Source organism: Trichomycterus rosablanca, chromosome 5 (assembly GCF_030014385.1).
Source record: "Trichomycterus rosablanca isolate fTriRos1 chromosome 5, fTriRos1.hap1, whole genome shotgun sequence".
NCBI lineage: Eukaryota > Metazoa > Chordata > Actinopteri > Siluriformes > Trichomycteridae > Trichomycterus > Trichomycterus rosablanca.
In genome coordinates, this window is record NC_085992.1 from 7,251,725 (window position 1) to 7,276,843 (window position 25,119).

General features: G+C 39.9%; 1 protein-coding gene across 1 annotated transcript in view; it reads right to left on the reverse strand.

The window, feature by feature from the left end:
• LOC134314833 (regulating synaptic membrane exocytosis protein 1-like) overlaps positions 1-25,119 on the reverse strand; it is a 92,795-nt gene that overhangs the window by 38,978 nt on the left and 28,698 nt on the right. The window contains exons 3-4 of the mRNA XM_062995592.1: positions 20,617-20,830; positions 1,384-1,679 (exon numbers count right to left, since the gene is read on the reverse strand). Of these exons, the coding sequence (XP_062851662.1) occupies positions 1,384-1,679; positions 20,617-20,830 (510 nt within the window). The remainder of the gene's footprint in view (positions 1-1,383; positions 1,680-20,616; positions 20,831-25,119) is intronic.

A 25,119-nucleotide genomic window follows, 5' to 3' on the forward strand; every position in this document is an offset into this window, starting at 1 on the left:
GCAACATGTGTTTATGGCATACAGTACACAAAGCAAAGTGCTTAAACTTATAGCAGAAATAAAATAGTTAGAGGTGAACACATCTCATTAAGTCCAACGTACAGTAAACACAGAATGAGCCCAGATTCTAACCTACACATTCACTCAACACTTACTCAAAATTCTAAGCGATGTAAACAAAGTGGTAAGCATTAAGGCACATTCAAACTTTTTGGGCTTTGATCGCGAGATCTCCACGATTAAGAAGCTTAATGAAACAATATAGAAGTAAAAATGCACCCTAACTGAACTCGCTAAGAAATACGGTATTCTAGGATCTCTGAGATTAAGAAGTTTTATGAAACAATATAGACGTGCAACATCGTGCTAGTGCTGCTGTGGTACCATCAAAGCTTTGCAGTGTACAAACCACATTTTTGTTTTGTGCCAGTTTTAAGTATTCCCAAACTTTTGATGGTTTGGGTCTTGGAAAATTTGTAGCTTTTCTTTGAAAGCTCACTACAGTCGGCCTCTGACTGCTGCAGACGGCATTTTTTAAAACTGCGCTTAATGCCGCCAACCAGTGACTGGATCAAATACGACTTAGGTCATGCACACAGCAAGCAGTGCTGAGGGAAATCATATGAACAGTTATATGAATAGAATCACTGTAGAAATGACAAAGGATCATTTATAAGCATAGTTTTAAAAACGATGCATCGACTTAAAATATTGACGTTGCCGCATTTTTTGCGTCCGCGTCATCGACTAGGTCGACCAGTCGGAGCAGTTCTAGTGGGGCTTGAACCAGCTTAAAACAGTGACTTTCTGATTACTAGTCCAGTACCTTAATCATTAAGGTACAGCTTGCATTTACATGGTACCTTATTTATTTTACGACATCTGCAAGTAAAGCAGTAAAATTCCATGTTTAGACACCAATCAGATTTATTTTTTTAATTTTATTATCATCAACTGCTTTATCCTGGTCAGGGTTTTTACTGGGAAACACTGGGCACCAGGCTGAAATACCATAAACAGGGTTGTCTGGAGAGCTTCCAGTCATAAAACATTATTATAAATTAGTTTAATTATTAATTTGTATTATTCTGCAAAAATTACTCTTCTGTTTCTAGTTGCATGTATTAAGCTAAGCAAGTCTACACTAAGTAGCTCCACAATGATCTTCAAAAAGCATACAGAGTGAACAAAATGTAAAATACATTTGTCTCTGAGAAAGCATACTCGCCAAATGCCAAAACCACCTTTCAGGGGCAGGAAAACAGTCGTCAGATGTAATTAAAGTTTTAAAAATTTATGGGTTTAGCTAAAAGCTTTAAAAGCTAATGCTAATGTTATTTATTTTATTGACTGAAGTCTAATACGAAGGAAGACATTACATACCTGTCTTGTGGTGGTTCACTACGGGAGCGGGATGAAGGCAAATCAGCCTGTCCAGCAGCAGGACCTTTGCTGGAGTTTTGCTGGCTATTCTGGGCAGTGAATGCAGAGAAACCAGTCGGGATCTGAGACCTGGAGCGCAAATTCTTCTCTTCGGTTGAGTCTCCACACATGGCTGGCTCGCTCACGGCTGCCCCGAGGGCCCCTTGCTTTGGCTTTTGACCTTGATCCGTGAACCATTCCCCTGAATTAGTGAGAATATCCTGCTGCTTACGGCACTGGTTACAAACCCACATTACCTGCAGAGAGCAGAGAATTGTTAATATGCTACACTTATGTAAGTTTCAACTGCTACTGTTTTTTTAACATTGCACAGATAGGAATAGGTAACCAATTTAGATTTCAAGAATGATCAACAAATGCAGAAGTTTTCCTAACAGCTGTACTGCATGGTTTACATACACGTTCCCTTGTTGAGATGCAAATCAATGCAATGTTACTCAGAATGAAATTCAACATATCTTGTAATGATTGCAGCAGAAGTACAGCATGCACTGCTAAAGGGGGGTGAAAACCCCGCAAGTCAAAACAGCAAAAGACCTATAGAAACCTCTAGAACTTGAGAACTGCATATAAACTTGTGCTGGGGCTGGGCGGTATGACGGTACATTCGGTATACCATCTTTGATTCGTCACACAGTATGTATTTTTCAAATACTGCCATACCATAACATAGTTACTTTTAACAGCTGTAGGCTCCATAAGGCAGCAGATCATATAATATTGTTCACCGCTAAAAGCGCTATGGAGCGCCATGCAGATGAAGTTGTTAGCCAGGTAGTGTTAACATGACAGTGTTAATATATAAGAAAGGTTTCCTCAATATGGTGAAAAAAATAAACAAAAACGGAGGATGAAAAGGGGAAGACCAAATATGCACTGGAAGAACCCGCCAAAGAAATAAGGCACAGCAGTTAAGAACAGACTAAAACACTATATACTATATGGTTTGTTGAGCCATGGCTGTTGCAAACAACAACATTATGAAGAGCAATAATTAAAACAGTAGATTCCAGTTATGTGTTACGGGGTAAAAATACTTCAGGTCAGTTGCTAAACCAACATTATAAGCAAACTGGAATTGGAGATATTTAAAGTCGTCCACTTTTCAAACGTGGTTTTATTTGTTAAAGGGAGAGCTAAGGGTAATTGTACAATACTTAAATATTAAATAAACAATGAAAAGTGTATTTATTGCTACTGTTTCACGTGTCCTGATTCCATCATATATTGTGTCATTTTGTGGGGCCAAGCAAAGCTTATAGTACTCAAAACCTTCATTATATACATGGTGAAATTAAAATGTTTTACACCGATCAGCCATAACATTAAAACCACCTACTGGTTTCTACACACACTGTCCATTTTATCAGCTCCACTTACCATATAGAAGCACTTTGTAGTTCTACAATTACTGACTGTAGTCCATCTGTTTCTCTACATTCATTTTTAGCCTGCTTTCACCCTGTTCTTTAATGGTCAGGACCCCCACGGAGCAGGTATTATTTAGGTGGTGGATCATTCTCAGCACTGCAGTGACACTGACATGGTGGTGGTGTGTTAGTGTGTGTTGTGCTGGTATGAGTGGATCAGACACAGCAGCACTGCTGGAGTTTTTGTCCTGGAGTGTGTCCACTCACTGTCCACTCTATTAGACACTCCTACCTAGTTGGTCCACCTTGTAAATGTAAAGTCAGAGACGATCGCTCATCTTGTTGGTCATCTTCTAGACCCTCATCAGTGGTCACAGGACACTGCCCACGGGGCGCTGTTGGCTGGATATATTTTTGGTTGGTGGACTATTCTCAGTCCAGCAGTGACAGTGAGGTGTTTAAAAACTCCATCAGCATTGCTGTGTCTGATCCACTCATACCAGCACAACACACACCAACACACCACCACCATGTCAGTGTCACTGCAGTGCTGAAAATGATCCACCACCCAAATAATACCTGCTCTGTAGTGGTCCTGTGGGGGTCCTGACCATTGAAGAACAGCATAGAAAGGGGGCTAAAAAAGTATGTATAGAAACAGATGGACTACAGTCAGTATTTGTAGACTACAAAGTGCTTCTATAAGGTAAGTGGAGCTGATAAAATGGACAGTGAGTGTGAAAAACAAGGAGGTGGTTTTAATGTTATGGCTGATCGGTGTATATTCTATGTACTTATGACAGTAGAATAAGCCACAAACATATAACACGTCCCAGTCTTACAAAAAAACAAACAAAAAAAAAAACTGTAATATACCGTGAAACCATCAGAATCTTAAAAATACTGTGATACAAATTAAACCTGTGATAAATCAGTTTGATTAAAGATTTCAAGGTGATGGTCCATAAGAGAAATAATATGGTGCAAAAACACAATGACAGCATTTACAACAAGTAAATTACAATGTAAATCAACAACTGAATTGTTTTAAAAAATAACAATGTGTTTAGCCCAAACCTCTACCAAATTAAGATGTAGTGTATGAGCTGAAAAGGGCGGCTTATGCAAGAAAGTCCAAAAAAAAAAAGCAAAATCTGTGTTTACCAGGCTGATCAGCAGCTAGAAATTTTGTTACAGGTGATGACGGAGGTTCAAATTGCTATTAAAACATTCACAAATTGTTTTTCAGCATTGACTGTAAATGATTAATCAGTTGTTTGGGTTTTAATATGGTCTATAATTATGAGTTCTAAGTTTATTACTTGTTTTCCGGTTTGTAAAGGTCCAACAGACATGACACGGATACTGAAAGCATGCTATCAGGCTGTTGGATAAAGGCATATGACCATCAGCATGGGCAATGACTAAACTCCCTAATGGGAGAACCGCTTGAGTCATGATGAAAGTCATACGCGTCAATAGGTCTCTCCATCACTTTCCCAGTATCTCTATTTAGTCTCTGCTGAATTCAAGCTGCTGAAAAGAGAACACAAAAGACCCTGACGCATCCCACATTTTCACTTTTTTATTCCTTCCCTCCTCCTCCATACTGCTTTTGATCGAAGTGTTAGAAGTCTGAGGAGGGGACAGAAACGCGGCTATATTTATCCGGGCAGCCACCCAGTCGGCACCATCAGGAGTCTAGAAACATTTTCCTAGCTAGCTGCGTAGCTCTGGTGGTTAAAACCCCCACGAGCACATTGCCAAAGAAGAACTCTTATATACACACACCTACATATACACACCCAGAGCCTTCTGCTGCTCATATCTGTGCCAAGCAAAGACACTCTGTGGTTATAGCAGGATAACAGAGTGTTCACATATGCCACCTGCTATCAGAGCTCCTGTCCTAGTTTCCAATCTCCCACTCTTTAAACACAGGAAGTTCCAAATTCATTTTGCATAAAGCAAGCCGTTTTCCTCTGAACGGTTTTATGTCCACCAGACATGAACTGTCTTATCTCTGGGGCAACTTTGGGCTCTTTTGTGTAGTTTTATTGTCTCAACCAACATTGTATACATTTATTTGCACCCAACAACTGCAATAATCAATAATCTGAGCAATTATGCTAATAATCTGATCTGTGGGTTTGCATGTACTTTAGTGATCTGATCATTGGAAAGTTCAGTCTACAACTGTCACTCAGTAATTATTCATTAATTCATTGTTTTATCACCGTGTTTTGGTGGGTCTGATTCATTGTGCACATTCTCACACACACACACACACACACAAACACTCATGCTTAGGGCAATTTAAGACTTGGGAAACCGTGAGAGGACACCGGAGACCTCAGAGGAAACCCACGTGGACACAGGTAGAACATGCAAAATTATTTGTGTGGAGGGTAGAAAGGTAGATCAGGGTGCTACAGACCATGAAAACAAATTATGCTCTGATTTTGCAGACCTGGTGGTGCTTCATACTAATTCTTATTTATTTTTTGCGTGCAATTTCCCCCCCAATTTTCTCCCTACTGTAGTCGTATCCAATTACCCTGATTGCATTACGCTTCCTCTGTACCGTCCTCTACCCTCCACTGCTGACTGAGGAGCACCGCAACTGACACACGCCCCCTCCGACACATGTGCAGTACCGACTGCATATTTTCACCTGCACGAGGCGTGTTCATATGCGGATCATCTTTGTGTATGAAGAGTCACACCCCGTAGCTGCATCAGTTATAAAGGAACCCTGGTCCAGCTAATTGTTGTTCATGTAGCCGTCCAGCCCAGCCGGATGGCAGAGCTGAGATTCAAAACGATGTGTTCAAAATCTTAGCTCTGAGCTTCATATTAATTTAAAGTACATCAGTTACAGAATCTCCAGCTGTAACATATGTTCCCAGTATCATCCTGCAAGGATTATACCAGTAACCAGTACACTGATCCCCGCTCCACCAACAACACAATTCTACATGAGTGAGGTGTATGAAAAAATGTTTGTATAAAAATAACTTTCAATATATAATGTATTTATAAACAAATTCAAATACCTTAAAAATTACTTTATGTACTTTATATGACATAGCCTGTGTATATTCATTAATGTATGGTAACTAAAACTAAAAGTAATTCAAGTAGGATGAGGCGGAAAAATAGTTTTTTCTTATGTGGCGTGGCAGACTGCGTATCACTTCAAAGGTCTTTAAGTAAGCCATAAAGGCAATTTGTTATACACTTTTAAGCCATCTCAGGGGAGAAAAGAGAGCACCATTAGCCATTTCTGGATGCAAAATGTAGGACACCGTCTACAGTGTGTCTACAGAGTCTGTGTGTGTGTGTAAAAGATTGAGAGACAAAAAGAGGTTGTACTTAAAAAATAAACTTCATTAATTCTTGAGCATTTTTGTTCCTAGATAGTAATGCAAGTAGTGATGTTACTTTCCATTAGGGTTTTCACAATTGTACTTTTTTATTTAAAATACAATGCTGACACCAAATGCTTAGTTTTTTTTTCTATTTTATTTTTGCATTTTCTTCCATTTTCTTCCCAATTTAGTGTAGTCAATTTGTCTTCCGCTGCTGGGGGATCCCTGATTGCAGTCGAGGTGGGTATATTGCTGCTTACACCTCCTCCGACCATGCAGCCCTTAGCGGAACCCTTTTTCACCTATGCACTCCGCACAGGCCCCTTTCTATCTGCCAATCAGGGTCTTTACACAGCGTTTAAAGACCCCACCCACATAGTCCGGTCATCCCCCACTAGCAGAACCGTGTCTGCTGCAGGCACTGCCAATTGTGCCCACTACATGGTCAACCGATGGCAATGCCGAGTTTCAAACCAAGGAGTTCAGAATCTCGGCGCTGGTGTGCTAGCGGAATATCCCGCTGTGCTACCAAAATGCTTAGTTTTGACCAATACTGATCTGATCAACACACTGTAAATCCAGTAAATAATCCAACACAACAATCAAAAAGCACAAATACACAACCAAGAAGTCAAAGATTTTCTTTTTACTTAATAACATAATTTCAAATAAGACCAAGTCCACATCATCAACTCCATCATCAAATGTATGTTCCAGTTTTCCAGTCCAGGTCCTTTCTGTGCGGAGTTTGCATGTTCTCCCCGTGTCTGTGTGTGTTTCCTCTGGGAGCTCTGGTTTCTTCCCACAGTCCAAAAACATGCAGTCAGGTTAATTGAAGACACTGAATTGCCCTATAGGAGAATGGGTGTGTGTCTGCCCTGCGATGGACTGGTGTCCCGTCCAGGGTGTTATTGTGTGCCTTGCGCCCATTGAAAAGCTGGGATAGGCTCCAGCACCCCCCCCCCAACTGGATAAGCGGTTAAGACAGTGAGTGAGTGAGAGTGAGTGACTTTTAGCATCAGTTAATGTACTGTAACAATAAAATCAGTAGCACAATGCATGCGTACATGAATTATCTGGTACATGATACTGGATTACACAGACATGCTTGTTTTTCTTTTGCTTCCTTCAACAGGAGATATTTCTATACATCTCAGTTTTTAAAACATCCTATGAGAATAGGCTATTTTTATACTCGACTGGGAATAAAAAATCAATCTCTATGTGTCGGTGATGCAATAAAGTGAATCTAATCACATACAGTTAGTGTCTGTTAAAGAGATGTGCAGATGGAGACTGTCTGAGCTGTCATAATGCTCTTAAGTAAAAAATTACAGAAATGTTGTGTTGGTAAGGAAAGCATCATGGGGAAAGATCACAGTGTGTCACTGTTCATGGCTGGATAAGCAAAATTGAGCTACAGTAAAATAACAGAGGCTTTAGGTTTTAATGTGTTGCAATCATGTTTTTAAGCTGTCACAACATGCCACCTTCTACACTTCTGTATAAAGAAAAATCGCTTCCAAGCGTATAAATAAAGACTTAAAATCCATAAAGTCAGCGACCTTCATAGTATTTGTAGTGATTTATGTTTTTGAAAATAATAGGGCTGACTCGATACCACTTTTATTCGTTATCCGATCCAGAGATTTGGGCCAATATCGGACCAATACCGATACAGAATATCGGATCGGTGCCAGCCCTAGAAAATAGTAACAAACAACAAATTGTCTATTCAACAATAAAGTAATCAAAAGTCATCCTTTGTCTTATAATGAGTATGAAGGAAATGTGTGATTGTGGGCTGCACTGTGATAAACTCTGGCTCTAATTATGAAGACAGGATTAAGCAGTTAAAATAAAAATATATGAATAAATAAATAAATAAATAAATAAATAAATAAATAAATAAATAAATAAATAAATAAATAAATAAATAAATAAATAAATAAATAAATTCTACCAGAGCTGACATTTCAAACTTGTCAGGTTGGGCACCTACACAAACAACAACTGGCTGTTGTTCTAGGGTGGGAGCCGGACAGGACCTCATAACTGATGCAATTACGACCTCTGCTGACTGATTGATGGTGCCTGTACAGAGACAAGGGATAATGTGGAGCAGGGTGTGACTCTCCGTACACAAAGCTGATCCGCATATGAACTCGCCTTGTGCAGGTGAAAAGATGCAGTCAGAGGGGGCGTGTGTAAGTCACGGCTCTCCTCAGTCAGGGTGGAGATCAACATCAGTAGAGAGGACAAAAAACAGACCAGCAGGCAAGTAAACGGCCACTCAGATGCTAATCATCATTCTCCTTAATTATAACTAATGGGTGGGGATTCCAAACTTCTGTAATTGTTACTGATCTTTGGGTACTGATTTAACTTGCTTAGCTGATATGAAATCAAAATGTCTATATTGTATTAATGATTTTGTGATGTATATGCTTATACATCACAATTACACTGTTATATATTTTAATAACATGCTTGTGGTAAGTCAGGTTGGTTGCTGTTACCTACATTGATTTTGAAATCAGATTGGGACATATGGTTAATATCTCCTATAATCATTTTCAGAATAAATCTATAGAAAACCTTTGGTTGACCCCAGTATCAAAAGAAACAAAACTACCAGTGATATCAGTCAATTTTCTGTAAGCTGGCCGGCTGTTTTGCTCATTTTAATTTGTCTGGCTCACGAGGTGCCGTGTGCTGGCGCAGCAGCCGTGAGTGTTAATCATACATCAATGCAAGCCATATCAACTTCTGCAACTCTTTAATACCATTTCATTTCCATTGCTTGTTGAGATGGAGCCAGGCGGAGTTGAGCTCCCCTATTGGCGTTGTCAGCTGCAGCCAAACAGGTGAGATAAATGGAGTGGCAGGAGCAGTGCGGAGCGGAAAGAGAGGCTGGACGGAGGGCAGGCTCGCCAGCTTTGACAGCTTGACTTATGGGGGCAGCAACGGGCAGAGCTGGCCCCATAACTCAGCATGTTATAAATCCTTGGTAAGGATGAAAGACTGCCACAAAAGAGATTACTGTCCATTTGCTCTAATGAGTCAGTATATCAGCGCCTGGAGACGCCCGCCCCCTGACCGCCTTTACAAACACTTACTCACTCGTCCCTCATACACAGGGCATTTCAATTGTTAAATACTGAATCAATAGTGTAAATAATTTATCATGAGTCCCTGCTGATGTTACAAAACCCCGGCCCTCACTGTTTTCTTACCAAGACATACATCCTACACTGGATAAGGCATCCGGCATCCCGGGATCAATATCATGATAAGTTTAGCCTGGCTCCTTTTTCCAAACACTGGATTTTCACTGAATTAACCAGATCAATGAACCTATGAATAAAGCAAGCACATGCCTCATACACTTTCTCAATCAGCCATGCTTGGATGTGTATTTTGCATTTCTTTGTGCTGTCACATTCCCCTGGGGACATGAGCTTACAACAAAAACAATGACTTCACCGGCCCAAAGCCACTCAGCTACAATGCACAGGATAAACACTGGTCTTCACTTTGCCACATGTAGCTCTTCTATACAGTTTATTTACATTTATGTGCCATCTGTTTCTCACTTTTAGGCAAACTATAATAATTTGGGATGCTAAAGCACCATACTATACTCTGCACAGCTGACGCATTTGTCACATTACAGTATTATTAATATTAAATTGATTATTGATTATACACAGATTAACCATAACATTAAAACCACCTTCTTGTTTCTACACTCACTGTCCATTTTATCAGCTCCACTTACCATATAGAAGCACTTTGTAGTTCTACAATTACTGACTGTAGTCCATCTGTTTCTCTACATGCTTTGTTAGCCCCCTATCACGCTGTTCTTCAATGGTCAGGACCCCCCCAGGACCACTACAGAGCAGGTATTATTTGAGTGGTGGATGATTCTCAGCACTGCAGTGACACTGACATGATGGTGGTGTGTTAGTGTGTGTTGTGCTGGTATGAATGAATCAGACACAGCAATGCTGATGGAGTTTTTAAACACCTCACTGTCACTGCTGGACTGAGAATAGTCCACCAACCAAAAATATATCCAGCCAACAGCGCCCCATGGGCAGCGTCCTGTGACCATTGAAGAAGATCTCAAAGATGACCAACTCAAACTGTGCAGCAACAGATAAGTGATCGTCTCTGACTTTACATCTGCAAGGTGGACCAACTAGGTAGGAGTGTCTAACAGAGTGGACAGTGAGTGGACACGGTATTTAAAAACTCCAGCAGCGCTGTTGTGTCTGATCCACTCATACCAGCACAACACACACTAACACACCACCACCATGTCAGTGTCACTGCAGTGCTGAGAATGATCCACCACCTAAATAATACCTACTCTGTAGTGGTCCTGTGGTGGTCCTGACCATTGAAGAACAGGATGAAAGCAGGCTAAAAAAAGTATGCAGAGAAACAGACTACAGTCAGTAATTGTAGAACTTCAAAGTGCTTTTATATGGTAAGTGGAGCTGATAAAATGGACAGTAAGTGTAGAAACAAGGAAGTGGTTTTAATGTTATGGCTGATCGTGTACACTACACTATGTATGACTCTTTTACTATTCCTCTTTAAACACAGTAATTGAAGTAGACATTTTAATAAACATACAAGTTAGCGCTCTACATAGTTTACCATTCTACAATCTATTTATACATTTACAGAACAAAAGAATGGCAACTGAGATTCAGCCATAATCAGATAAGTTATATCCATTTTGACCTTTTCGTTTGAATAAAGTTCCAAACAAATGTTATTTGCTTTGTTGTAATAATTAATACTTGCTATTATGGCATTTTGTCTTGCTCAGTAATTTGAATACTATTTATTTATCACTTAAGATAATCAAACAGATAATAAAAATGGCTAAAATGTTCATCCTTTATTAAAACAGATGCTTTTTACAATTGTTTCTGTCTTTTACTATGTTAATGCTCAGGCAGAAACAGTTCTCTGAGTCTCAGTCAATAACCTGATGCAAACACGGAAGGAAGGAATCGATATTAATCATTTCATGGCGTTGCTCTTAGAGAAAATGACACATTAGTCTATTTTTTTATGCCATCAACATTAAGCTATAAAAATACCCAGCACAAATCCAGTCTAGCTGACCACAAAATCAAACAGATCCAATAAAAATAATCACAGAATACCAAGTGTCAGGTGCACCATTCAGAATTCAGAAATGTAGAAAGGCAGTTCTGATCATTACAGAAATAATGAGGGCTGGATTGCATTTCAGTGGTTTTATCAGCAGGACTGAAGCACATGCCAGGGCTATGATTAACTTTAAACAGTTTCCCATGAGAAAGTGTGATGCACATGATGCAAACTATTGAGCAGGAGCAGGTCATACTGCCACTAAACTAAAACGAGAGTTTCTATCTTTAGTACTTGAGTGCATTTAAATCAATTCATGGCTGCATTTAACTTGACTTTTAGTCTGAGTAAGCTACAGGATGGGTTCCTTTGAATTTCTGCCTCACTGCATCACATTTATTTTAATAAAAAAGCTCTGCTGGATCTCCACAGTCCAAACCAGCTTCAGTGGAGCAAAAGTTCTGTGAAGCCTAATTTAATGTAGACAATAACATTCAGCACATTGTGTTCGTTTAGCTACACACCCTATTTCCAGAAAAGTTGGGACATTTTGTAAAATGCAATAAAAACAATCTGTGATTTGTTCATTCTGTTGATTCTTTAATTAACTGACAAAAATACCAAGAAAAAATTCCAATTTTTTCACTGACAAATGATACATATTATATGATGTATTTTGTAAATATAAACACATTTATAATTTGATGTCTGAAAGTTGGGACAGGGAAAATATTTCTATATATTAAAAATATATTTTATATATACTACTTTATATATATATATATATATATACAGTGTATCACAAAAGTGAGTACACCCCTCACATTTCTGCAAATATTTCATTATATCTTTTCATGGGACAACACTATAGACATGAAACTTGGATATAACTTAGAGTAGTCAGTGTACAGCTTGTATAGCAGTGTAGATTTACTGTCTTCTGAAAATAACTCAACACACAGCCATTAATGTCTAAATGGCTGGCAACATAAGTGAGTACACCCCACAGCGAACATGTCTAAATTGTGCCCAAAGTGTCAATATTTTGTGTGACCACCATTATTATCCAGCACTGCCTTAACCCTCCTGGGCATGGAATTCACCAGAGCTGCACAGGTTGCTACTGGAATCCTCTTCCACTCCTCCATGATGACATCACGGAGCTGGTGGATGTTAGACACCTTGAACTCCTCCACCTTCCACTTGAGGATGCGCCACAGGTGCTCAATTGGGTTTAGTCCATCACCTTTACCTTCAGCTTCCTCAGCAAGGCAGTTGTCATCTTGGAGGTTGTGTTTGGGGTCGTTATCCTGTTGGAAAACTGCCATGAGGCCCAGTTTTCGAAGGGAGGGGATCATGCTCTGTTTCAGAATGTCACAGTACATGTTGGAATTCAAGTGTCCCTCAATGAACTGCAGCTCCCCAGTGCCAGCAACACTCATGCAGCCCAAGACCATGATGCTACCACCACCATGCTTGACTGTAGGCAAGATACAGTTGTCTTGGTACTTCTCACCAGGGCGCCGCCACACATGCTGGACACCATCTGAGCCAAACAAGTTTATCTTGGTCTCGTCAGACCACAGGGCATTCCAGTAATCCATGTTCTTGGACTGCTTGTCTTCAGCAAACTGTTTGCGGGCTTTCTTGTGCGTCAGCTTCCTTCTGGGATGACGACCATGCAGACCGAGTTGATGCAGTGTGCGGCGTATGGTCTGAGCACTGACAGGCTGACCTCCCACGTCTTCAACCTCTGCAGCAATGCTGGCAGCACTCATGTGTCTATTTTTTAAAGCCAACCTCTGGATATGACGCCGAACACGTGGACTCAACTTCTTTGGTCGACCCTGGCGAAGCCTGTTCCGAGTGGAACCTGTCCTGGAAAACCGCTGTATGACCTTGGCCACCATGCTGTAGCTCAGTTTCAGGGTGTTAGCAATCTTCTTATAGCCCAGGCCATCTTTGTGGAGAGCAACAATTCTATTTCTCACATCCTCAGAGAGTTCTTTGCCATGAGGTGCCATGTTGAATATCCAGTGGCCAGTATGAGAGAATTGTACCCAAAACACCAAATTTAACAGCCCTGCTCCCCATTTACACCTGGGACCTTGACACATGACACCAGGGAGGGACAACGACACATTTGGGCACAATTTGGACATGTTCACTGTGGGGTGTACTCACTTATGTTGCCAGCTATTTAGACATTAATGGCTGTGTGTTGAGTTATTTTCAGAAGACAGTAAATCTACACTGCTATACAAGTTGTACACTGACTACTCTAAGTTATATCCAAGTTTCATGTCTATAGTGTTGTCCCATGAAAAGATATAATGAAATATTTGCAGAAATGTGAGGGGTGTACTCACTTTTGTGATACACTGTATATATATATATATATATATATACAGTGTATCACAAAAGTGAGTACACCCCTCACATTTCATATATATTTTATCATATCTTTTCATGGGACAACACTATAGACATGAAACTTGGATATAACTTAGAGTAGTCAGTGTACAACTTGTATAGCAGTGTAGATTTACTGTCTTCTGAAAATAACTCAACACACAGCCATTAATGTCTAAATAGCTGGCAACATAAGTGAGTACATCTCATGGCAAAGAACTCTTTGAGGATGTGAGAAATAGAATTGTTGCTCTCCACAAAGATGGCCTAGGCTATAAGAAGATTGCTAACACCCTGAAACTGAGCTACAGCATGGTGGCCAAGGTCATACAGCGGTTTTCCAGGACAGGTTCCACTCGGAACAGGCTTCGCCAGGGTCGACCAAAGAAGTTGAGTCCACGTGTTCGGCGTCATATCCAGAGGTTGGCTTTAAAAAATAGACACATGAGTGCTGCCAGCATTGCTGCAGAGGTTGAAGACATGGGAGGTCAGCCTGTCAGTGCTCAGACCATACGCCGCACACTGCATCAACTCGGTCTGCATGGTCGTCATCCCAGAAGGAAGCTGACGCACAAGAAAGCCCGCAAACAGTTTGCTGAAGACAAGCAGTCCAAGAACATGGATTACTGGAATGCCCTGTGGTCTGACGAGACCAAGATAAACTTGTTTGGCTCAGATGGTGTCCAGCATGTGTGGCGGCACCCTGGTGAGAAGTACCAAGACAACTGTATCTTGCCTACAGTCAAGCATGGTGGTGGTAGCATCATGGTCTTGGGCTGCATGAGTGTTGCTGGCACTGGGGAGCTGCAGTTCATTGAGGGAAACATGAATTCCAACATGTACTGTGACATTCTGAAACAGAGCATGATCCCCTCCCTTCGAAAACTCATGGCAGTTTTCCAACAGGATAACGACCCCAAACACAACCTCCAAGATGACAACTGCCTTGCTGAGGAAGCTGAAGGTAAAGGTGATGAACTAAACCCAATTGAGCACCTGTGGCGCATCCTCAAGTGGAAGGTGGAGGAGTTCAAGGTGTCTAACATCCACCAGCTCCGTGATGTCATCATGGAGGAGTGGAAGAGGATTCCAGTAGCAACCTGTGCAGCTCTGGTGAATTCCATGCCCAGGAGGGTTAAGGCAGTGCTGGATAATAATGGTGGTCACACAAAATATTGACACTTTGGGCACAATTTGGACATGTTCACTGTGGGGTGTACTCACTTATGTTGCCAGCTATTTAGACATTAATGGCTGTGTGTTGAGTTATTTTCAGAAGACAGTAAATCTACACTGCTATACAAGCTGTACACTGACTACTCTAAGTTATATCCAAGTTTCATGTCTATAGTGTTGTCCCATGAAAAGATATAATGAAATATTTGCAGAAATGTGAGGGGTGTACTCACTTTTGTGATACACTGTATATATATATATATATATATATATATATATATATACACACACAGTATATAATTAATATAATCAAATCACAGTGCGTCATAATTTAATCTTTATCATAGATTAAAGTATTAAACTAGCAGCAGATGCTCAAACATTTACTCACAGATAGCGGGAGTAAAAAAACATACACCTTCTGTATGTTTTTGGCAAATGAAAGGAAATGGATTACTAAAAAGAAGCCCATGCAGACATGAGGGGAACCTGCCAAATTCTTAAACTTGAACTGAGGACCAAATCCAAGTCCACTGGACCCATGTTGCTGATCAGCACCCATTCTACCAACTGCTCTGCTGCCGTAATGCACTATTAAATCATTTATTTTTTTAGTAACCGCTTCATTCTGGTCAGGGTTGAGATGGGTCTGGTGCCTCCCTGAATCACTTGGCATGAGGCATTTGGCATGCACACTTGAGTGTCAGTCCATTACAGGGTATCAAACACATTCATTCATTTATTCATTATCTGTTTTACCACCGCTTTATTTTATTCAGGGTCACGGCGGGTACAATTTACCAGGCAATAAGCAGGAAACACCCAGAACAGGTTGCCAGTTTATCACAGGGCAAACACACATGCACACACAGGCGATTTTGTATCTTCACCTGGCCTGACTGCATGTCTTTTGACCATGCAGGTACATTATGTGTACATTATGATAAAACAGTTAAAAAGAATTGGTTTGGCAAACTGAATTCAAGTTGTGCACCATTTCACATTCTTTAAAAAGTGATAGATGCCCTTCTTTTCTCTGAATCTGACTATCTGAGAGCTTTAGAACTCTCTTGGGATGCAAGGAGAAAACAGGTTTCATGTCCCATCACATGTAGAAACTCATTAATATCCATACCAAACTCACAGAATCTTGATTTGTTGCATGTAGTAATAACAACTTCTGAACGTATCTGCAAAACTGAACGAAAATGAAAACAATGTAATAAGTTTAATACTAAAAGCTCACTAGACTAGAAATTTTGATTTGGACCCTCTTTCCAGTTCCTGACCATGCTTGTAAGAACGGATCAAAGATCAAAGTTTGCAGGTCTGTTGCCACCCACAGGACATTTAAAGACAGTACAGTTTATTACTCGACCTTTACTATGGATAATTCAATGGTGAATCAGTGAGAGAATAAAGATAGTTCACGGGTCAGTAAAAGTAAGACTATAAAAACGCTTTTAAAAAAAGTCTAATTGACATTTTCCAAAGCAAAGACAAAATAAGCCACACAGAAACAGAAACATGTCAAACAAAAATCACAGAACTAGTTACCCGTGTCATTTTTCACATAGTACACTGCACACACAGACAACCATATGCAAATACCGTAACATTAAAACCACCTCCTTGTTTCTACACTTACTGTCCATTTTATCAGCTCCACTGACCATATAGAATCACTTTGTACTTCTACAATTACTGACTGTAGTCCATCTGCTCCCTTTCATGCTGTTGTCCAATGGTCAGGACCCCCACAGGACCACACAAGGTATTATTTGGGTGGTGGATCATTCTCAGCACTGCAGTGACACTGAAATGGTGGTGGTGTGTTAGTGTGTGTTGTGCTGGTATGAGTGGATCAGACACAGCAGTGCTGATGGAGTTTTTAAACACCTCACTGTCACTGCTGGACTGAGAATAGTCCACCAACCAAACAGCACCTTGTATGCAGCAGCCTGTGACCACTGATGAAGATCTCAAAGATGACCAACTCAAACAGCAGCAATAGAGGAGCGATCGTCTCTGACTTTACATCTACAAGATGGACCAACTAGGTAGGAGTGTCGAATAGAGTGGACAGTGAGTGGACACGGTATTTAAAAACGCCAGCAGTCCTGCTGTGTCTGATCCACTCATACCAGCACAACACACACTAACACACCACCACCATGTCAGTGTCACTGCAGTGCTGAGAATGATCCACCACCTAAATAATACCTGCTCTGTTCTGATTATACCTCTGAGTTTACACACTTGTTAATCAGCTTATCACTTAAGAAGTGAATGATTTGGCCAACAAGGCAGACAAATTGTAACCCAAAATTAAAAAAAAATTAATGTCAGAAATGACCTGCTCCATATACTGTAGAATTGGAGGTATTCATTTCATTGTTTTAACTGGTCTGTTTTAACCAAAAGTACAAGCTTTATTCGCTCATGGACCCACAGTCTTTGTTCCCCTTCAATTTTAACAAAAATCTACATACAGACCCACCTGCATACAGATTTTTACACTCTGTATGTATGTATTTTGACAGGCACATTTACACCTTATAATGTGAAACCCGACACACATCAACACAGACAGTTTGTATTATGTTGTGTGGAAGTATTGATTGTGTGTATTCAGGCAACATTATAATGTAAATACCAGCCCATCAACACGCAGTGTATGTGCCAGTGTTTAGTTCTTTACCTTATGTAGTTTTTAATACCTCTGTTGAATCATCTCTTCAGCCACACATGCGCAGACACAGAAATTCGATAGCAAGACGATTACCCGTATACAAGATTAATCTGAACTGATTATTGGGCAGAAGCCCAGGTATCTTAATCGAATTACTCATAATCCTAATAAGCCCTTAATCGAATCAAGATGATCGAAGTATGCCTTCTTACATTTGAATAATCAGATTACTTCCAGAACCTGATCTTAATCTGATTATTAGTGTGCATGTAAAAGCACTCGTGTTTAACCTTCAGTCTTTCAGTGACTCCATTATTAAGCTGCTGTTCTTATTATTAAGACGTAACAAGGTTCTAAGAGAAACTCACTATGCTCCTTTTAGCAAAAGTAACCTATGGGCAGCTTCCATCCATAAGCAGGACACATCAGCTCATCCCACATCACATTCTGACCTCCTGGCTTGATATCAGTCACAGACAAGACCAGCTGTACACTTTCAATCTGCCCCCACAGTGCTAATCTGTTCTTATTCTGTCAGCTCAATACACTCTTACAGAAAGTATGACACTAAGTCTGGTTCATGCTTCATCAAAAATGCTTCAGAATCAAACTTTTGAACCCCTAGAAAGTTCATAGTTCATCATAAATTCGGTTTTATTCATTTGTTCTTTTTAAGTATACCGTTCAGAGCCACGGTGGGTCCAAAGCCCAACACATTGGGTCCAGAGCATGGAAAATCTCACAAATCCGTTGGATGGCATTTGTCACCTGCTGACATGTTTTGGAGAGTGGGAGGAAATCTAAGTACTTATGAGAACACATTGAGTAAATATCAAAATCTACACAGATATTACCTGGGGGGTGAGGTTTAAACCAGGTCTCCAGGATTCTGCAGGGTGTGACACCCACATTATCTGATATGCCACCCTGCTGCCATCTATGGCAATGTATTTTTATTAACGCTTTATTTTTTGTTATAATTAATCTAACTGTTATTAAATGGAAATGCCATTGTTCAACATTATATATTGTTTAACACTGCATTTTGGTCGGCCTCAACTGAACGCAGAGCCTCTGCATACTAAACAGAAGTATGATGCCATTTGTGATGAACAAATTTTGCATACTATATATCATGGTAGTTTTTGCTTTGGAACCCTGTTTATACAGCTGAAGTTGAAAGTTTAAATACACTTGTAAGTAAAAATGAGCCACAGAATTACAACTGGAAATCCTGGGGAGCTCTGTACAGATCTCAAAAAGCAAAGCATAGAAAAGTCAGGAATGAGGCATTTATAAGCAACCTTAAGTCTCAAGATCACCTGTACAAACATTTGTGTAAAGTAGAGTTTTGTCTGGATGGTCAAACAAGTCTGCCATAAATTAACAGCTGCTTAAACACGGGTAATTGTGCACAGTCAAGCAGGCTTTACAACACTATATGCTTTGTTTGTTTATATAAAGTTTGTTTGTTTATTGGGATTTTAACAGCATGTTTTACACTTTGGTTATATTCATGACAGGAACGATAGTTACTCATTACACAAGGTTCATCAGTTCACAAGGTTATATCAAACACAGTCTTGGACAATTTAGTGTCTCCAATTCACCTCACTTGCATGTCTTTGGACTGTGGGAGGAAACCGGAGCTCCCGGAGGAAACCCACACGGACACGGGGAGAACATGCAAACTCCACACAGAAAGGACCTGGACTGCCCCACCTGGGGATCGAACCCAGGATCTTCTTGCTGTGAGGCAACAGTGCCACTCACCATTTCAAACCATTCAACCATCCAAAAAATTTAACTTTCAGGATGGTCTTCCTGAAGTACCACATTTGGTGACCCTGTAAGTAATTCTGTATAAGCACAAGGCTTAAAGATCCAACCAGAGTTTTGCTGTTCTGTATTTTTCTCCTAGCAGAAAACCCAAAATAAACCCATGCATCTATTTTTTGATATACCTCTTTTAGACCGATACGTATGTGCACCAGTCATTCAGTCACAGAAAACAACAGTTGCAGAAATCATTAAAATTTAAAGACTAACATGACATCCAGTACATTCATTGATTATTAAAATTATTTGACTGTATGCATCAAACCATCTTATCATAAAAGAAGAAATTAAGCTCTGACCACACCTATTTGAGGACGGTCTTAGAGGCCTAATACTACAGAAGTGATCAGTAAGTACATAAGCTTTTGTTGTGGATGGTAGCTTTTTCAAATTTTCCACAGGTCTCTGAAACACCAATCCAACCACCTAAACCAGGCTAATATAAACATTTAATAAAAATATCCTTTAATGGTAAACCAAGCAGTTTTGTTTTGGTGACTCTGTATGGACAGACAATAATTAGCAGCAGAGACTAAGAGGAAGAAGCATTAGGGAAAATTGGCCTAGAGAGGGTAAATATCACGCCCTGGGAGAGAGGCATCATTTCTGGGGTTTCCCTGCCAGTGGCATCAATATTCCCGCAGAGATGACGAGTCAGACTGAGCCCCCTGATGAGAGCATACAGTGACCCCCCGCTGACCAAGGTCCTCATCTCCACTGAGTAATGCCTAATTAACCTTTCTGCTTGGTTCTGGCTTTCTTATCTCTGCTGTGATTAAATGTCCCCACATCAGTCAGTCAGACACAGGTAAATGGAAACGAGCAGGCAAAAAGAGTATAAACATTTAATAATACAGTAATACTGTAGATAAAATGTGTTTTTATAAAGAGTTTATGCTTTCTTTTTAGAAACAGTAGGAACAAGGTCAGCGGCCGCAGCATTGGGGACGTTTCAAATGATGCTGATCATTACCCTAGACTCTAGATTTACTGATTAGTGTAGACATATGTTCCTGTGACACTTCTTCTGATAACAGTGCGGGCATACAGCATATGAACTGAATAAAAAAGATAGACAAATAGAGACACAAACATGGCTAGAAAATGTGAAACTCAGTTTTGCTTAAATCCAGCAGAAAAAGTCTGACAGGTTAAGGTATAAAAAGGTGCGGCTTACATTGTTGGAGCGCAGGGAGACCCTTCCCCCACAGCGGGCACAGAACTTGGTTTGGCAGTAGGAACAAATGTTTCCACAGCCATCAGCAAACTTGGTCTTGTGACAAATGCCACAGGTGGGTGCATCATCCTTGTGCTGGCCCTGCTGTCGCTGCTGAGGTTCCTGCGCTATCCGCCGCACCTGCTCCTTATAGCTGGATAACTGCTGGTGCATACTGTAGAGAAAAAACAACAAACATTAAATAAATACATATGTTTATGAGGAATGAACAAAAACAACTATAGTACTAATAAGCAATGTACATTTTAAACAGTTAGTTACTGAATTTCCAAACATGGTATTCTAATTATTTTCCACCAGGTTGATGCAATGAATAATTGATTATAAGATATAAAACAGATATGATAATATCATAATCACAATCATTTGTGTGACAGTTAATTCTCAGCAGAAGTTATTTATAGTGAATGACCAACGTGATTCTGAACATATACAACCCCAAATCAGAACAATTTGGGACAATATGTAATATGATATTCACATTTAAAAAATCATTACAGACAGAATACAACCCAAGATATTTCATGTTTTGTCTGTTCAGCTTCATTCTGCGGCGTGGTGGTTGGGGACCACTTATCTATAGCATACTTCTTTCAGTAATAAAAATAGTGAGACAAAATGTTGCCATTAACTACACCAGTTTATGTAGTCATGCATTTTTACAAGAAAATGTACTTTAAAATAAAAAAATTAAGTAAATCTAAATAAAATATGTTGCCTAATATATTTCTTTCTTTAATGAAACCTAAAAGTCTGTAAAATGTTTGTAAAAAAGCTAAAAGAAAATAATAAATGTGAGTTGTCTCTACTGTCCACATTTTAAAAGCAAGTTTATGTTGATCAAGGTTGCAGTAAGATCATAGCTTATCCTGAAATACTGGTCACAATGTGACTTCTACTGGTAAAGGACTCCAGTCCATCACAAGGACATCACACACCCACACATTTATACACACTTACACATAAGGGTAATTACAAGTCAACAATCCAACTGCTGTCATGTTTTTAGGATGTACGGCTGTAACCAGAGCTGTAAGCCATCAAAATTATTTGTGACATCACCATGCCAAATATACGTATTTGTGCATGTTGCAACTGCTTGAGCACCACACTACAGTTAAAACATTTCTATACAGTTTATATAGTATCATGTACATCTAATCATCATTAAGATCAAGCTGGAGTTCATGAAATGGCACATAAAGAAACATGAGCTAGTTGTTATGATATAAAATAAAGCTGCTAATACTAGTACATGGGTGTGGGTGAAGTTGATGGGCTGCCAGATTGGTGCTGAGACTGAAGGAAATGTGAGCTTTCAGGGGACAGAACCAATACAACGATTTCCAGAGAAAAATCGATAAAACATAGTGGTTTCACTGGACCGTGTTCCTCACAGAGTGGGTCAGTGTAGAACCTTACCACATGTCCTGAATGTACTTCCCTATTCCTACTTCACCTGCCTTTTCTAGTTCTGTCTCTCAGCCAGAACAGCCCAGATCTCTCTTGACAGTACACACCAGGAGCACAACAATTATACACCTACACAATATTCACCCTTCTGTCATCAAAAACAGTTACTGAACTTCGTAATGCAGTTATGAATCAGAATGACCGGAAAATACATTCACAATTAAAATGATATCAGATTTTAATGTCAACAATCAATATTAATTAAATCATCGATGCTTCAAGCCTGACTTACTTTGGGGCGTTGTCCATTACATGTTCATCTCCTGTATCGTAAAAGCATTCCTTTAAACAATCCATACAGTTGAGAATACAGTATCCACATCATGTAACGAACATCTGCCAACCATTCAGCCCCGTCCCAGAGAGAGAGATCATTCATGTCTGTGCCTCATCCCCCCACCCCTACATGACAGCATCACTCCTCCTGAGTGTACCCCACACTGCTCTTCCTGTCCCCACCGTGACCCCCAGCAAGCACTGCCTGCAGGTCAAAGGTCAGAAAAAGGGCAACTAACACCGCGTTTACATGCACAAAATAATCAGATGATTGCAAGAATCATGCAATTATAAATAATTACTGGGTTTACATGCACTTCAGTCAGTTAATTATGGATCATTTAAATGTTTACATCGAACAGTAATCTGATTTCTTAGTGAGATGAATTTTTTCATTTTTTGAAATCTGGTACCAATTCATTGTAGTTCAGTTATTGTACAATCCAAGTAGCACTAATATAATTAACATCTTTGTTTTATTATTAAATATTATATAACAGCTGGACTCATACTGTGATTCTGAAACATTATACAGCATTTATGGTTTGAATTTTCAAAATAAGAACAAGAAACTGCTTTTACTGTCACACAGATTCCTAAACACTTCTGTCTAATTAGCACCGAATCTGTTATACAGCATTTGGCCAAAAGTATGTGGACACCAGTACATTGCAGGGCAGACACACACACATACACACACACACTCACCTATAGAGCAATTCAGTGTCTCCAATCAACCGGATGTTCAACTGCATGTTCTCGACTGTGGGAGGAAACCGGAGCTCCCGGAGGAAACCCACGCAGACACGGGGATAACACGCAAACTCCGCACAGAAAGGACCCGTACCACCCCGCCTGGGGAACCCAGGACCTTCTTGCTGTGAGGCGACAGTGCTACACACCGAGCCACCTTGCCACCTGTATGGAATCAATTTTATAAAATCGATTCTATGCTCTTAACTTTGTGACAACAGTTTGGGGAAGGCCCTTTTCCTTCCTTCATGACTGTGCCACTTTGATGTTTAATATTGATACTGTGCTTGCCGATACAAGAAATGACAATCTAATTTTCAAAAGTTGCAGAACTGTTTAGAGGAAGGAGGTTCCAGGCATCTTTTACACATTATTAAAAATTCAGTTATGGATTTTATCAGATTTAAGATTTATTCATTTCATTTTAGCTCTGTCGCCTCACAGCAAGAAGGTCCTGGATTCGATTCCCAAGGAAAGCAGTTTGTGTTCTTTCTGTGTGGAGTTTGCATGTTCTCTCTGTGTCCATATGGGTCTCTTCTGGGAGCCCTGTTTCCTCCCACAGGCAGGTTTATTGGAGCTACTAAAATTGCTGTGTGTGAGTGTGTGTGTGTGTGTGTGTGTGTGTGTTCGTTCCATTCCTTCAAGCACAAACTGAATGAATGGAAATGAATGAACTGCTTTATCATAAAAGTGATACAATAAGATTTATAGTCCACTACATTAAAACACTTAAAAAACTTAATGACAAAGGGTTAGGGTTACACATAAAAATATATAAAGTAGTTTGGCCTGATAAATTTAAGATGAACAGTGTTGTGTTTATAACAGTTAATAGCATATTGTAAAGGATGCATCTATATTATGGCAGAATGGCACAGTCAAATCTTTACTGGTAGACTGACTTCTATTGACAGATGATACTTACAATGCACGACACATACCAGCGTATGTAAACCTTTAAACTTATTTAAAATTCAAGACCTATGTTCTGTGTGGTGAGTGTCTATGAAAATGCATCCTATTGACTTCTATGACTTAATGAGCTTTATTAACCCTATATAATTTGAATCGCCAAATATGTTCTTTTACTTGACTACTTCTGGGATGATAATATGAGATATAAAGGTATTTTTAGCAAAACGACTTCTTTAATCTGCTTTCATGCTAATGTGTACGGCAATAACTCATACACTACATACAGCGCTCTCAGAGGGGGGCTTTGAAAGGGCCTACATGCAAAAGCAAACATCAGTGCTACCGTATTCCCAATACAAGTGTAAATCTAGCCCTACTCTGCTAGGGTTTCCCCAGAGAATACAGGGACAGCAGCTAGCCTCAGAGTTCCCGTGTTAATCCAACATGATTTATTTGTATTGCTGGGACACTGATACTGATGGACTTGCGCTGTGTTACATTAGCTTGAAGCCGTTACTCCACTAAACTAGCCCTTCCTGATTCACACACAGAACAGCTGGACAATTCATAAAAGCACTTTGTACAGAGTGCTTTCTACGTTACTCCATGCTTTAGCAGACTTATAATCAAATCGAGTCCTGCTTAAATGGGGCTGACCTGTATAATTGAATGCTCCTTTGGGGTGTGTATCTGCCCCAGGAGCAGCAACAGGCTCAAATCACAGCAGGACTAGACTAAACCCACACCGTCTAACAAATCCACTGGGTCAAATCAATCCAGGTACAGGCTTAAGTACTTCCAGCTATTCCCGCTGCACCAATGTTTAAGCTGCATAGCTAAATTCATTATCATCCATGTTTTACTGGTAATACTGAGATTATAAAATATGTTCTCTCTTTAAGGCATTGCATTCGTCAGTTTCTGAAAGATTGAGGGATTGTACAGTACAGTCTTTATTTGCATCACAATATTCTGAGGAATTTTGGGCACTCCGGTGGCACAGAGGTAAAATATGCTAGCCCACTA